The sequence below is a fragment of the Rhinatrema bivittatum genome, chromosome 1 (genome assembly GCF_901001135.1).
Source record: "Rhinatrema bivittatum chromosome 1, aRhiBiv1.1, whole genome shotgun sequence".
Taxonomy (NCBI): domain Eukaryota; kingdom Metazoa; phylum Chordata; class Amphibia; order Gymnophiona; family Rhinatrematidae; genus Rhinatrema; species Rhinatrema bivittatum.
This window is the reverse complement of record NC_042615.1, coordinates 434,598,575-434,615,424: the sequence shown is the minus strand read 5'-3', so window position 1 is coordinate 434,615,424 and position 16,850 is coordinate 434,598,575. Positions and strand designations below refer to the sequence as shown.

General features: G+C 44.3%; 1 protein-coding gene across 3 annotated transcripts in view; it reads right to left on the bottom strand.

Annotated features, from left to right (window-relative positions):
• FSD1L (fibronectin type III and SPRY domain containing 1 like) overlaps window positions 1-16,063 on the bottom strand; it is a 182,193-nt gene extending 166,130 nt beyond the window's left edge. Inside the window, exon 1 of one of the 3 annotated variants that reach the window (XM_029604686.1) lies at window positions 15,915-16,063. In XM_029604686.1, the coding sequence (XP_029460546.1) occupies window positions 15,915-15,929 (15 nt within the window). In that variant the 5' untranslated portion in view covers window positions 15,930-16,063. The remainder of the gene's footprint in view (window positions 1-15,914) is intronic. The other 2 variants (XM_029604677.1, XM_029604695.1) reach the window with 2 other exon arrangements.
• Window positions 16,064-16,850: the final 787 nt, after the last annotated feature.

The window sequence follows — 16,850 nt, the reverse complement described above, 5'->3', positions numbered from 1 at the left end:
TGCCTCAGTCTTATTTCAATATTTATTAGAACAGAGATGTGCTCAATGAATGCCCGACTCAGGCCGAGTTTCGCAGCTCGTTGGCCGCTGCCTCAGGGGCTTGAACACTTCAAATACTCAGTTTCACATTCAATGTGAAACTGAGTGCGGCATACCACCCGAAACATTGATGTACGTCTGATGAAACTTATTGTGTGGAGTTCCACCTAGTATTTGAAGTGTTCAAGCCCCTGAGGCAGCGGCCAACGAGCTGCGAAACTCGGCCTGAGTCAGGCATTCATTGAGCACATCTCTGTTCTAATAAATATTGAAATAAGACTGAGGCATCTATTGTGTTTTTGTTCACCATGGAGCGATACAGAAGTATTATGACATCCATCTTTTTATTTGCTATTCCCTTCCTAATAATTCCTAAAATTGTTTGCTTTTTTTTTTTTTTTTTTAAATCTCTACAGCACACTAAGCTGACGATTTCAATGTATTATCCACTATGACTCCTAGATCCCTCCCCTCCAATCCTCCTCTCACATTGCCCCCAGCTGATGCCCTCTCCAACCTTCAACATTAAGTACCCTCGCTAGGTAGCCTGGTTCTCTTGACAGCCAAGGCTGTAAAAGAAAGGAAGGGATCTTCTAAGGAAAAGTTCTCTGACTAGGGGAAAGGATTAAAGAACACCCCCCCTGCACTTTCAGAATTCAGAGTTCAGTGTATGTTCAGGCTTCTGGCAAAAACACTTGCCAAAGACTGGATGTTAGTGACAGTTTTTCCAAGATAGCCAAACCTCCTGGACCTGCTTTCTTGTTTCAGCTGAAGATCTTGCTTGTTTTGGAATTTCCTGGAGCTGATCTAAAATCCACACACAGAAGCATACAACCTGAGCTCTAGTAGAGCAAAGGCCATTTCTGCCAGTCCTTATACTTCATGATCTCAAAAGTATCAGCTCAAAACATGTCTGAACGATAACAGCATTAGCCATGTGAACTGCTGCCAGGTCCTGCAGGGGAACTTCATCTCAGATCAAATCTGACTCACCAGGTGACCTGAGAACTACTAGAGTCCCTTGGTTTGTTCACATTAGTTAATGGCGTTACATTGACCACTACTGCCTGGGCTGCCTTCTTCTGAGCCAGAAGCCAGGATTTCTGAATGCTAGAGGGCTGGCTATGCCTTCTGCTTAACCTGGACTCATTGGTTCTCCACTAAATGTTTGACTAAAGGAGGAACAACATTCCTTCCATGCTTAGGGAGGCCTTTACTATTCCTTGACAGACAGGTATCTAGAGTCTTGGTTAGCACAAGGAGAGCCGGGGTAGATGTCAGCAAGGGATCCAGGATAATGCATCTGAGAAATATCTGGTAGTGACCCCTGGAAGAAACAGAAGGGAATGCCTGTGTGTGTCTCTATGAGGGGGATCACCTAAAAAAATGGTCTGCCATTGTCTATGGCAAGGCTTCCCAAACTGTGAGTCGGGACCTCAAATGGGGTCACAAAACCTTCAGTTGGGGGTCACAAGTGCCTCAAATGGAAGCACTCTTCTGCTGGCAGCAGCATTAGAGGAGGTGACGGGTGAGAGGGGATCAGCTGGGGGCAATGTGAGAGGAGGATTGGAGGGGAGGAGAGTCAGAGGTGATAGAGATAAGAATGGGAGGTGGAATGAATGGGAAAGGATGACAGAGAATCACTTGGGGGTATAAGAAGGTTTTGGGGGAGAGAATCAGCTGGGCAGATGTGAAAAGGGCTGGATGGACTGGGGAGATGAGAGGAGTGGAGTCTGAGAGAAGAACCTGCTGGAGGGGAGGAGGTCTTCTGAAAGAGTTGAAGGGTGAGAGAGGGGATTAACTGCCGTGTGGGGAGGGTGAGAAGGAGAGATTGCTGGAGGGGGACCACACCCCCTCCTCCCTGCTAATTTATTTTGGTCATTTTCTGGCTCATGTGAATTTTTAACTGCTAAAATGGGGACCTATTGGGTAAAAGTTAGAAGCCCTGCTCTCTCAAAGGGAGAATTCACTGCTTCTACTAGCAAGCCTGAAACAGTAAAAAAAACAAAAAAAAACCTGCCTCGTGGGCCTGGCTGTCTGAGCAACACAAAGCCACAGGAGCGGTAAGACTGATATCCCAGCAGCACGTTGCGTTTTGGAGGGTGGTGAGGGACAGGAAGGGATGAAGAGGGGCCAGAGGTAAGTAAAATTTGTACTTGATACAGGTCAGGAGAGCCAAGCCCTTTTCTCTTTCACTCTGCCTAAATCTTTGAAGGGGCTTGGGGGGAGCAGACTGGCAGGGCCCACTTTTCTGTCACTGTGGTGAGCGGACTGGACCACCAGGCTGCATTTTTGCATTTTTAAACTGCATCAGTACCACTTAAGGCATTTACAGTTAAATTCTAGACGAGGGCAAAAGCAGGGTTAAAGTTAACTGAATAGCTCATCAGCTAACTCCAATTTTTTGGCTACACCTTAACTCCACCCTGAAACACCTTCAAAAAAAACCTCCCTGGATAAAATTTAGCAGGATAAGAGTTGCTAATACTCAAAAGTCAACATTAATAAGAGAGACTCAAAGAAAAAAACAAACACAAGACATCCAACTTTTAAAAAACAAACAAGGAAAATATTTCCTGGTCCCCAAAAATTTTGGGCTGGCACCGAAGTTGTCTACAAATGTTTTCCACCTCTGAACACACAATCCTATCACAAACTTTTCTCCATGCTTACATGCCACAGAGGAATCGCTACAACCCAGCTATTCCTTCTTATGAGCAGAATATCTAAAGCTTATTTTCCACAATCAACTGAGAGGTATTTCCTATTTTCCAAAGTAACAGGATCCAGACAGAATTTATTCTTGGGAGGTCCCCAAACTGTAGAGCTGGACACACTGCAGAAGGCTTGGCATGTGCTGAAGGAGGTTAAGGCGATAAAGCTCTTTGCATGCAAACCAAAAAATCCAGATTTGGAGAGTTCCACAGATTGAAAAGAAACCAACCAGAGGTCCATCAAGTCCAACTTTCTTCTAATTGGCTTACATCTCTCAATATACAGTAATCTGCAGGAAGGCCGTGCATCCAGAGCAAATTTAGCAGCACGACAAAAACAAATGTGCCTTTCTGACCCAAATATGGCGATTTGCTGGAGTCCCTGGATCAGCACCATTCTCTAGTGTAAAATCACACCTACCAATTTCTTTAAAAATGTGCATTCCTCTTTTCAGCTTGAGTGCTTGGACAATGCATATAAAGGAAAAATAACCCATGCTGTAGTTACACAATATTAGGTTCTATATTAGGAGCTACCACCCAGGAAAGATCTAGGCACCATAATGGATAATACTTTAAAATCGTCGGCTCAGTGTGCTGCAGCAGTTAAAAAAGCAAACAGAATGTTAGAAAGGGAATGGCAAAAACGGTGGATGTCATATTGCTCCTGTATCGCTCCATGGGGAGACTGCACCTTGAATACTGTGTACAATTCTGGTCGCCGCATCTCAAAAAAGATAATAGTTGCAGTGGAGAAAATACAGAGAAGAGCAACCAAAATGATAAAGGGGATGGAACAGCTCCCCTATGAGGAAAGGCTGAAGAGGTTAGGGCTGTTCAGCTTGGAGAAGAGATGGCTGAGTTGGGGGGGGGGGGGGGGGAGAAATGATAGACATCTACAAAATCATGAAAGGACTTGAATGGGTAAATGTGAATCTGTTATTTTCTCTTTTAGATAATAGGACTAGGGAGCACTCCATGAAGTTAGCAAGTAGCACATTTAAAACAAATCCGAGAAAATTATTTTTCATTCAGCACATAGTTAAGCTCTGGAATTCATTGCCAGAGGATGTGGTTAAAGAAGTTAGTGTAGGTAGATTTAAAAAAGGTTTGGATAAGTTCCTGGAGGAGAAGACCATAAACTGCTATTAACCAATAAGAAATAGCCACTGGTTGTTGCAGCATTAGTGGTTTGGGATCTTTTTAACGTTTGGATACTTGCCAGGTACCTGTAAGCCTGGATTGGCCACTGTTGGAAACAGGATGCTGGGCTTGATGGACCTTTGGTCCGACCCAGTATGGCAATTTCTTATGTTCTTATATCTCCGGACATGATGTAACAAGTCGTGCCCAGAAATGTGCAGTTAATGCACAAACTTTTACTCTCGATTCTGCAAGGAGTTCTGCGCACAAAATGTGTGCGCGTAGAGCTGCATACACCACTTAGAACCCTTGCATGGAACTCCCATGCAAAGGAAGGCACTAGCTTTTACCCTGCAATGCAAAGACAGACCCTGGCTGAACTTGGGTTTTCTTCTGTGCGCTAAGCCTCTTTGAGCACATTTCATGGTTTGTGTGCATTAGCATACCATTAGATTATTGCATCAGGAGTTAAAAAAAAAATTGCTTGAATTTTAGTGCACAATTAACATTCGGCTAATTACATCAGCCCTTCTGTTGGAAAAACATCTATTTCCCATTAGCTTTAGGCAGCACCTGTTGTGTGTGCTGAAGCTGGGTAAAATATTGCTGCTAAGATTCCTTTAAGGCAGTGATTTTCATTTCATTATGGCACACCATCACCATCATCTCTTCCCTCTCCCCCAACTTCTACCATCATCACATTCTCTCTCCCTCTACCCTCTGGTATAATCACTCTCCCTTTTCTTTCACTCTACCCTGGCACCATCACCATCACCTTTCCTCTTACTCGAATCCCTCTGGCATCATCATGACCTTGTCCTCCCTTCCCTTTCCCCACCCCCCTGGCATCATCACCTTCTTTCTTTCTCTCTCCCTCCACACCCCCTGGTATCATCACTTTATTTTCATTTCCCCTGGCATCATCATTCTCCCTCTTACTCCATCTTTCTGGTATCATTACCACCATTATTTCTCTCTCCCTACCCCTCCCCACTCTTCTGGCATCACCACCACCACTTTCCTTCTCCCTCCACCCATATGGCATCACCACCTTTTCTCTTTCTTCCTCCAACCTTCTGACATCATTATGGCCACCTTCTCTTCCTTCTCTCCTGGTATCACCTTCTTTCCTTCCCAATCCCCCTTCACCCCCTAGTATTGCCACCTTCTCCCTCCACCCCCTGGCATCACGACCATCTTTACTCTCTCTCCACCCTTCTGGCATCATCACCTTCCCTTCCATTCCCTGGCATCATCACTCTTCCCTTCTCTTTCTACCCTTCTGACACCAAGTAGCACCTTTTCTTCCTCTCCCGTGGCATCACCTTCTTTCCTTCCCTTTTCTCTCCCTTCATCCCCTGGTATTTATTTATTTAAAAACTTTTCTATACCGTCATTAAGTTAAGTACCATCATAACGGTTTACAAGAAGGCATCAATATTAATATTGGAAAACAGATAAAATCTATCACTAAACAAGTGCCAAGACTATACGGTAACATAGCTCGTTTATAATTACTCACAATTGTGAGTGTTATGTTCTATCATGTCCATTCTTTATTGTCTCATATTTTAAATTGTGAGCAAACATATTTAAAAATTTAAAAATAAAGGTGGAATATATACCCGTGTAGGTTGGGGTAGAGTGCATGAGTGTTCTGCAGATCGTTTTTTGTTTTTTCTCTGTCACTGTATACTACTCTCCTTTCTCATTGTTGTAGGCTTGTTTAAATAACCATGTTTTCAAGTGTTTTCTGAAGGTTTTGATGTCTGTTTGTAAGCGGATCTCGACAGGCATGGCATTCCATAGCATAGGACCTGCTAAGGAAAGCGCTCTTTCCCTTACTTGGGTTAGTTTAGATGTTTTAACTGAGGGGATGGTCAGTAAGGCTTTATTTGCTGATCATAGGTTCCTGTTAGGGACGTGTAGGTGAAGGGCTGTATTCAGCCATTCGGCTTTTTCGTCATGTATTAATTTATGTATGGTGCATAGGGTTTGGTAATGTATTCTTTGCTCGATGGGTAACCAGTGCAATTCTATTAGGGTTTCAGTGATGTGGTCTCTTATTTTTACCAGTCAAAATTCTGGCAGCCGTGTTCTGCATTATTTGGAGTGGTCTAATCGTTGTGTGTGGTAATCCAAGTAGGAGGGAATTACAGTAGTCAGTGCTTGCGAAAATTAGAGCCTGTAACACTGATCGGAAATTGTTTGTTATAAGTAGGGGTTTTAACCTTCTAAGGGTCATGAGTTTGGCGTATCCTTCCCTTACTTTTAGCGATATGTGTTGTTTTAGGTTAAGTTCAGTGTCAATTATTACTCCGAGGTTTCTCACTTTTTCTGAGAGTTTAATTGTTTGGTTGTTTTTGAGAATGATAGGGTTTTGGATGAATACAATATTTTTGCGTTCCAGTAATAGGAATTCTGTTTTCTCTATGTTAATCACTAATTCCATCTGGTTTAGTAGTTGTTTGATGATATCCAGATACATGTTTGCTATGTTCAGTGTTTTTTCAATTGTGTCATCAATGGGTAAGATTAACTGAATATCATCAGCATAGATGTAAATTGTGATGCTTAGACCCGCAAGTAGGTGACATAATGGCAGTAAGTATATGTTGAATAGGGTGGCTGATAGTGCCAATCCCTGAGGGACTCCTGTTTGAAGGTTTATTTTATTTGACCTTACGTCCTTTATCTGTACTTGGTAGAATCTGTTATCTAAGTATGATTGGAACCATTTGATTGTTTTGTTACTTAATCCTATTTCTTCTAATCTATTTAGTAGTATGTTATGATTTACGGTATCAAATGCTGCTGATAGGTCAAGCATCATCAGTATGTACCGCTTACCGCTGTCAAAGCCTCTCATGATGTTATCAGTAAGGGCAAGTAGTGGTATCACCACCTTCTTCCTCCACCCCTGGAATCATCACCACTTTCTCTTCTCCCCCCTCTCCCTCCTCTGGTACCATCATCCTCTTAACCTTCCTGCTACCCTGGCATCATTTTATTTTATTTATTTAACAGCTTTTCTATACCGACATTAGAATGAACATCATATCTGTTTACATCTCAACAGTAGGTGGAAAATACAAAGAACAGGGTTGGGAGAGGGACAACAGTAGAAACTTGAGGGCAGGAGGCTCTAGGGGGAGCCTGAAAATTGAACTAGAGAAGTAACAATAACTCGAGAGGTAACATTTACATGATGCAAATTACTTGGAGCGAGTCAAAGATAACAGAGAAGCAGGAGAAAAGGGTGAGAGAGTACATGGAGTTAGTCTGGAAATGCCTGGTGGAAGAGCCAAGTCTTTAGCATTTTCCTGAATTTATTATGGCAAGGCTCCAGGCGGAGGTTTGTGGGTAGGGCATTCCAGTGACTTGGGCCAGCAATTGAGAGAGCACGGTCCCTTGTTGCTGTGAGACGGGCCTTCTTGAGGGGTGGGACTTGTAGGGTGCCTTTGAGATTTGCTCTAGTGGGGTGGGTGGATTGTGTGGATCAGAGCGGTTCGCTGAGCCAAGAGGAATTGTTTATGTGGATGGATTTGGGTATGATAGTGAGAGTTTTGAATAGGATGCGTGATGGGATGGGGAGCCAGTGGAGGTCTTTGAGGATGGGGGTTATGTGGTCTGATTTGCGTGCGTTCATGATTATCCTTGCAGTGGCATTCTGTAGTATTTGGAGGGGTTTGATGGTGGAGTAGGGAAGGCCAAGGTACAAGGAATTGCAGTAATCCAGCTTGGATAATAGGGTGGATTGGATGATGGTTCTGATATCGTGTGTGTGTGTAAGAGTGGCTTGAGCTTTTTTATAACATTGAGCTTGTAAAAGCCTTCTTTTAGGACAGAGTTAATGTGTTTTTTTAGGTTTAGATGTGGATCAATTAGAACGCCAAGGTTTCGTACAGAAGGCTGTGAAGTGAGGGAGGTGGCTGTAGAGTCGTTGGGAGGAGAGAGCTTAAGGGTTTGGTGGTTGTGGATGAGGAGAAGCTCAGTTTTTGAGGAATTGAGGGCAAGTTGTAGGGAGGTGAGTAGTGAGTTTCTGGATACAAGGCATTTCTCCCAGAAAATTAGTGTTGTAGATAATGATTCACGGATAGGGATGATAATTTATACACCTGCATAGATGTAGAAATTGAGGCCAAGGTCAGATAGAAGATGGCAGAGGGGCAGGAGGCAGATGTTAAAAAGGGTGGATGATAGGGAGGAGCCTTGGGGCACTCCTTGGGTGAGGGCAAAGTGTGTGGATTCTGAGTTGCCAAGTTTAACAGACATTTCTCTGTTAGCCAGGTAGGATTTGAACCAGAGTAGGGCTATGCCAGAGATACCGATGTCAGCCATGCAGGAAATGAGGAGGCTGTGGCTAATCGTATCAAAGGCTGCAGAGATGTCAAGGAAGGCAATGAGAAAGCTATGACCGTGGTCAAGGCCAGTGAGGAGGGCATCAGTGAGAGATAGTAGAAGGGTTTCTGTGCTCAGGTTCTTACGGAAGCCAAATTGTGAAGAGTGAAGAATGTTGTTTGTCTTCAAGATAGTCCATAAGCTGGGTGTTCACCACCTTTTCCATGATTTTGGCGATGAGGGGGAGATTTGAGATGGGACGGTAGTTGGCCGGGTCTTTAGGGTCAAGAGATGGTTTTTTGATCAGGGGTTTGACGACTGCGTGTTTTAGGGAATTGGGAACTGAGCCAGCAGATAGGGAGCTGTTAATGTCTGCTAGGGGTTTGGCAATGATGTTGGGGATGGATAGGAGGGTTTTGGTGGGGATGGTATCGGATGGGTGGGATGCAGGCTTGATTTTTTTGAGAATGGACTCAATTTCCTTGGAGGAGGCGAGGTTGATGGTGTTGAGTGAGTTGTTGGGAGGAGGTCTGGTGGTTGCTGGGCATAGGAGTGGTTGTGGGAGAGGGAGAGAACCTGAGGAGTATGTTTGTTATTTTGTTATGGAAGAATTGAGCGAGTTCTTCACATTTTGTGCTGGCTTCGTCGTGATAAGAGGGGCGGGGGCTTTGGTGAGGGGCGGTGACATATGAGAAGAGGGCTTTGGGGTTATAAATATATGGATGTATTTTGGCAGCGTAGTAGTCACATTTGGTTTTTTGAATGGCAAGGTGGTATGTGTGTAAGAATGATTTGTAGGTGGTGGAGTGTTGTTGGGTTGGGTCTTGTCTTTACGCCAGGCTCTCTCTAAGTCTAAGGTTGTTTTTCATATGGTGCAGTTCTGTGGTGTACCATGATTTGTTGTGTGGGGGTGTAGTGTGTTGCTTGCGGGTGATGAGAGGGCATAAGTTGTTGGCTATGTCACCTTCCTTTCCTCTCTACCCCCCTGGTATAACACCTTTCTTGTCCCTTTACCCAGTCCCTCTGGCCTTTATCGCTTTCCTTCTTTCCCGCCCTCTGGGCATCATCACCTCCCATCCCCTCCCCAACACTGTGGCATATTCATATTTCCACCCCCACCCCCCGCGGCACATTGAGCTGTTGCTTCTTCCTGTCCCTTCCCTCCCTAGAGCCGGCAGAAGCCTGAGCAGCATTTACCTGCTGCTGCTTCCTCCTCTGCCAGCTTGCCTCTTCGATAACAGCTCAAGGCCAGCATGTCCGGCAAGGGAGAGAGCTAGCAGAGAGGGAAGCAGCAGCAGAAGCAGATAGGCACTGCTCTCTGATGACCTCTGCTGGCAGGGCATTCTGCAGACAAGAAGGAAAAACAATGAAGACTGCCGGTGGCTCAACTTTTCATACCCAGCTCTTCTCGCAGCACACTGGATGGGGGAACACTGCTTTATGGTCCCATCCATGTTTGAAAAATGTAACTGAATACCCATCAACAGTTCTTTTTCTAGGAAAAACACTCCCAGTTAAGGGGAAAAAAAAAACAACCCTTTCAAACACTCAGATCCCTGTTATCCTTCTTAGGATTGTTGGTCTTTTTTTGTACTGTAACATTTGGATCTTTTGAAGATAGGTGTCAAACTAAGCCCTGCAATGCAAGTGTGACTTGCTAAAGGCCTTGAAGTGCGGTAGACTTTCTCTGTGCTTTGCTTCTGTGCTACCTCAGCCCCTTGCCTCCCTATTTAATAGGTACCAAAATGCACCCCAACTTTGGCTGCTGCCACTGTTGCTCACTAGCTTTCCTTGCACATTCATTCCCAGTTTGATCAACTAAAATGCAGCCAGGTCTTTCCCCCTGGTTCAAGGTCTGCTCCCATTCCAAGTGTATCCCACCAGCCTATTCTGAGACCCAAACGCATCGCCCGGTATTTATACCGGCGTTCTCAGCCCCTCTGCCCAGAGTATCTATCTCTCAAGCTATCAGTGAGTCTTCATCTTTTTATTAAGCAGCTTTATAAACCCTTTTAAGCTTCCCCAAGCCCCAGCACTCTCACTGGTAATTTTGCTCCTCTTAGACTTTTTGTTACACAGACTGCAGTTCAGTGAGGCTCGCCCTGTCCCTTCTTATTTAAATACTCTTGTCTTCCTAGATATCCTCTTGGACTTCCTGATTCAGTCACATGGGATTTAACAATTTATTGCTATGTTTGCTTCCCATGGGTGTGTGCCACGCTTCTTGGCAACTATGTAACTGTAAACACTTCCCATGAAGTCTGCATTTGGACCCACCTCCTCAGCCAGCAAGTCGCAAAAGTTAAAGTTTGCAGATTTAGGGAGGGTAATTCTAACATAGCACATTTATCACCTGGATGTAGCCTAGCCCAACCCTCTCCTGGAGACACACCTAACCAGGAGGGGGTTTCAGGATATCCATAATGAAGATACATTTGCATTCACTGGATCACCAAATGTATCCCAATCTCTCTCATGCATATTTATTTTGCATATCCTGAAACCCCGCCTGGCTAGGCGTGCCTGCAGGAGAGGCTTGGGAAACACTGGCCCGAATTTTCAGAACAAGGACTTACCTGCGTAAGTCCACTTTGAAAACTGGCAGGTGTAACCGTGTGCATTTACAGGCATGCTTTCAAAATGCTAAAAGTATGTGTATAAATTGTTTTCCCAACATGCTTCTTTCTAGTGTACATAAGTGTGAAATCACTTTTGCACATATTTTTACATACACAGCCCTCCCCTCCCCCCCTACTTTTCAAAAGCCTATTTGCACACATAAAACTGCACTTTCTGCACATAAATCCTTTTGAAAACACAACCTAAAAAGGGCTAGCTTGGTTTGCACTCTTGCATTTTTCTGCTTTTGTGCCGATCTTCACCAATATGGCGCAGGTCTTGCCCAGACCTCTGTTGGTAAGGGCCAGATCCACATCCTTTCTGATCTGGTAGGGCCAGCCAGCAGCTCAACGAGGCAACTACCCTGAAGGATATATCCAGAAAGGCTTGCCTGCCTTGTTGCGCTCTAATATTTACCCCCATTTCTGTGTCCCCATTTCCATTACCTACCCCAGAATGGCCTTCTCACACATGCGGTCACATAATTTTAGTTATATCAGAACGTAATATTAGCTGATTTCTGCCAAAAAAATGTTCCCTATCATTCACTGTTACACCAAAAGAATTATATACAGCAACGAATAAACTGTGCACCAAATTTAGAACAGAGAATGATTAAACAGCTATTTTTCTAACCTGCCTGAATGGGCGTTTCCTCTCTGTGATCTCAGTCTCCTCTTCTTTGCCTGTGATATGTCACCTTTTCAGGCATTCAGCTCTCTTAAAACACGTCTCTTTTTACTGTTCTCTTCCTCTTGTATATTGCCTTTTCCCCCTTCCCCAACTGGTCCTCTCTCTCCTCTCTACAATCCCTTTGTTTCCCTTCTTCCTTCTATCCCTCACCCCCCTTTAAAATCATGAGAAAATGCTTCTTTACTGAGAGAATGGTCGATACCTACCAAGAGAGGTAATGACAACAAAAAAATGTGCCAAAATGCATAAGTATGGGACGCAGAGCTCAGTGTTAGGGGCAATTGGGAGGGAGGGCAGGAACAGGTAGAAGAAATGAAGCTGAGGACTTGAGCATTTTAGAGGGCCAAAGAAGGGCGAATACAAGCTAACAGGCAAAGGGTAATGATACAGCTGCTTCAGGCTTCTAAGAAAGCCGGGATGTGACCGTGGTTACAATCCTAACAGCAACTGGCATGCAGCAGCCATATGTTCCAACAGTAGCCTCACTATTTTTTGTTTTTAATTTAATTATAAAGCTTGGTGGTAAGACACGGGAGGGAGTCTGGGTATTTGGTTAAGCATGAATCACATAAGCAAGCCAAGCAGCGAGGGAATAGGAGAGAATATTGTAAATTGGGTTAGGAATCGGTTGCATGGCACAAGCCAGACAGCAGTGGTCACTGGAGTCCACTGCTGGTAAGACTGAGGTGACCAGTGGGATATCCCAGGACTCAGCACTATGGCTGTTTCTTTTCCGTATCTTTATTAGTGATACTGCTAAAGAACTTGAGAAAATATGCTTGTATGCAGAAAACAAACAGTATGTAATAGCAAAAAAAAGACCAATCGATCCATCTAATCTGTCTGGTTATTCTGTTCGCACTGCTAAGAATAAGCGCCCAACTACCAACCATATGACTGCCTGTAGGATATCGCTCCTTATCCAAGATAAAAACTATAGGCCTGTAGAACTGATTTCCACCCTCCTGGGTAGCCAAGCATGCAACAGTTCACAACCAACACCCCCTTCCCCTCCCACGTCCAACCACAAATTGTTACAAGCAGTTCAAACTGATAATGCGCTAAAAAAAAAACCAAAAACCTAGGGCTAGACTTTTTTTCTATGTAATACCAGGAAGTTTGTGCCCTGTTTACAGCAGTATTTTTGGTTTTCACGCCACCTAAGACAAATATTAATTTGCATACATTCCCAGCGTCTATTCACTGGGGACAGCCTGAGAATCAGAGCCATCAGAGGAGGCTGCAGACCAGGTTGGGGAACACTTGCTTACAGTGTGCAACAGTTACTTGACCCTTATTTTTCCTACTCAAAATTTCCATCTACAAAGTCTTCTCCCTCGTCAACCATTTCTCTTCCAATACCATCCTCCCCAAGGACGGAACATACTTCAGGTCTCAAATATGCAAGTGGTGTCTGAACATCAATTTGTTATGCTGCATTAACCATCCATTCATGCGACTGCTCCCACTAAATCTCAGTTATTCCAGAGAGAGCCCTGGTTATTCTCATTCTAATCCTCCCATTTTATCATCTACCATGCTTCTGATATTTGCATGAAATACATTTTGCATCTTCTCAGCAGGCTACAAATTATTTTAAAATGATACAGCACCAAAGCAACAGCATAGTAGCTGTGGAAATTTTCACATTTTGGTGTGTATTCTGAAGGCATTTTATTTCATGGTCAATCTTAGGGTTTCTATTCTACAACCTATATGGGACCCAAATGTAAAAGCTGGAGAACCAATGGCTTTGACCAAATACTTTTGATTGGACTAACAAATACCACATAGAAATAAAACATGCTCCTTTTCCCATGCCCAGCCATGTCTCCATCAATCGTAGGCCTGTGTGTGACCTAAAAAGATGTATGCAAGGAACAATTATGTACTTATTTTGGTCTAATAGAAAGTATTAGTCGCCTACAAATCAAAGCTGGCCATAAACTGCTAATTTTATGTACTGTTATAGAAAGAGTGGGCTGGATTAAGGGGAGGCCTTGAGATCTCAAGGGGTTCTTAAGTCCCCCAATTCACCTTACTTCTATAAGTGGCTTCATGCACAATTTATTTATTTTTATTTATTTAAAATTTTTATATACCGACGTTCATCCGGGATATCACATCGGTTTACAGTGTAACTGAAACAGGCGCCTGGGATGGCGGTTTACATCGAACAGATATAACGAATTTAACATAAGAACAAATGAGGAGGGGGAAAAGAGGAGGGAAATAATTAAACAAAACTTATGAGCAAAATTTACAAATATATATAGAGTATCACTATGTACAAAGTATTCATAAATACAGCAATGCCATGGAAATACAATTGTGTAGAGTTATACGGGAGGAGGGGGGGATGGGGAGGGGGTGGGGGGTGTAGGTGGGGAGGAGGGGTGGATGGGGTAAAAGGAGAAGGCGAGCTGAGAAATCAGGAGAAGGTAAGAGGACTGAACAGGAAGGGGGCGAAGGAGGAATTTAGAGGAGGGAGTGAGGAAAGGGGGAGAGGGAAGGAGAGTATGGGTGTGAGTGTGAAAGTGGGGGAATTAGACAATAAAGCAAGGGTGCAGATATTATCAATACACCATGTTACTGATTCTTGACAGCTTGTGTCAAAAGGGGAAAGAACCTAGCGCTGTCAGCCCATGTAATAAAGCGCACGTACAAAACATGCATCCAAAGTGGGCACCCGTTTTTTTACTGCACGCACATTCACCTCTCTTGGGTGCACGATGCAATAGGCAAACAAGCTGCCATGCTAAAAAGGCTGTGCCAGGGATAAATTGTGCATCCATGGCATTGGGCTGTGCATGGGTTAGGAAAAGATGCTCGGAATTTTTTTTCTCATGATGCTTTCTGGGGTTCCTCTGACATCATATTGCGACAGTATTAAGTCAAAGGAACCACAAGTTTTGGGGCACCTCAAGACTTAATGCCAGCTCAGGGGCTGGCATTAATTTTTTGAGTGTTAAAATGTGCATGTCAGGCACACGGTTATTTACTTATTTATTTATATCAGGGGTGCTAGCTAATAGCCTCATCAACGTGGCACTTATACATAATGAGTACCATTAGCTATGCTTTGGATGTGGTGATCCCCTTATTGCCATCAGGGGTTAGGGATGGGCATCCTTCAGAGAGTTAATCTGAATCTGTACACTAGCCTGAGCACACAATATTGTATCGGTCTGTGTATGTTTATTACTTTAACATCAGAATTTACACAGAAGAAACAATGGACAATGAAATCAAACGTGTGTGCTGAAGGGTGGAGACGCTTTATACAAGATGAGGTTTCAGAATCTCTGCTGTAGAGAACGCATAATCTAAGATCTAAATGCAAGTACTTGTAAACGCTTTGTGAGATCTGTGCAGCTAAGCAACACTGTAAACCGGAAAGACGATCAAACCTTGACAAGTAAACTGATAACAGTCTTATACAAATGCATTTTTGTGAAAATATTTTAAGAAAGTCTTTAGCACCATAATGGGGAATACATTGGGGATAGCTCCCACCGTCAGAAATCTGATCATCATGTAGGAACTCCAGTTCAAACACAAAAGCATCAGGACCACCACGAAATCCTTCAGTATACTTAGAGAAAGACAAAAGTAGCACAGACAAGTGTGCCCAAGAAGTCATCCTTCCACTCCGCACTTGGTGGAAGAATCCTATACATGCTTTAGAAAAATGGGTTTGCCTATATTGTAGGTCACAAATCGTTTATTAAAAAAAAAAAAAAAAAAAAGTTTTTACAGTCCCCGATCTCCGGTGCCAAACCGTTCCCTGCAGCCACCCCTTTTCAGTCTGGCAGAGAACCTCCCTCCGACAAAAGGAACGTTTTAGTCAAGCCCCTTTGCCTTGCCAAACCTTTCTGCAGCAGGCAGGCAGGCTCGATCTAACACCGGCCGTTTCAGCGCAACGGGCTGCAGACTGCGCTAAAGGGGATTCATTCTTTCACAGATAACACAAGCCATGTTTGTCACATGTGCAAGTCAAGCCTAAAACCGAACACCACCTGCAGCCACCTCCCTAACGCCTTTTCGACTTCATTAGCACCGAGGGATCATAAATGAATGGCACCAAGCGCGCCTCCCCACTTAGCTGAAAAGGAGGAGAGCGCTGACTAGAGGGGAGGCGTCGGCCTCCCAGATCCCGTTATCCCGCTTCAGTGAGGGATAAACCAGACCCCGGGAAGGAGGGGAAAAGGCGGCACAAGAGGAGAGAGACACCTCCCGGATCTGATCCCCCCCCTCCTCCGGCGCACCCAAAGATAGCCAACCGGGGGGAGGAATGAAAGGCAAAAACAAACAAAAAAAAAGACAGTAACGGGAAGAGAGGAGAAGAGAGAGGCGGGCTCTCACTTTTTGCGAGTCCATGGCGGGCTGCGGCTGGGGCGCATCGGCTCTTTCCCACGACTGGAACTCAGGCCGGCGATCTCGCGCGCGCACACGCGCGCATTCTCCGGCCCCGCCCGCCGAGCCCCTACATACACGCGCGCCGCCGCCGCCTTCTCCTCTTATTCCTACGCCTTCCGTCCGCCCCGCCCTCCTTTTTCCCCGCGCCTGCGCCCAGCGTCCCACTCGAAAGCGAAATAGACTATCCGCAGATCAGGCGAAAAAAAAAGGAGTCGTGAAAGGGCGGAACTTCTGAGCAGCCGCTGTACGGAGCAGTATCTGCGCGTGCGCCGAAGAATTGCATGCTGGGAAAGGTAGTTTGTTTCCTCACATCTTTGAGACCTGGGTAAGCGAAGACGGCGGTGATGTTAAGTAGCTAGGGTTGACTCCTCTGTGTGGCTTAGCTTGTGTACATAAAATTTGGTCGTGCTTTACATACAACAAAGCCCTTTATGGATGTAACCCCTGGGCGGGTTGGATCCGTTTACTTGCTCCCAGGGGCACATAGGAAAAAGAAAAGAGACAACCCTTTCTGCACAACATTCCATCAATGTCTCTCAGTCTCTGCTTCACTCCCGTTTGCAATGTGGGGACAAACAGTAATTCTTATACCTTGCTGTTTGCAAAACTAGCTCTTTCTCGGTCCTCTGTACACAGCACTGATAATTAACACTGTCTTTGCATCAAATGAAAACATATGAGAAGAATGTTGTTTTCCAACTTCTCTAGTGACAGTTGAGTACATGACTGAATATTATTTACAGCTTCAATCTTGATTCAAGTCAATAAATAATAAGACAACAGAAAGATTTAATAAACTGGCAACTCCACTTTATTAGTAAAGTCTCTACGTTTACTGGAAACAATTTTCTTTACACTGAATTCCTTCTTTTATCCAATTCC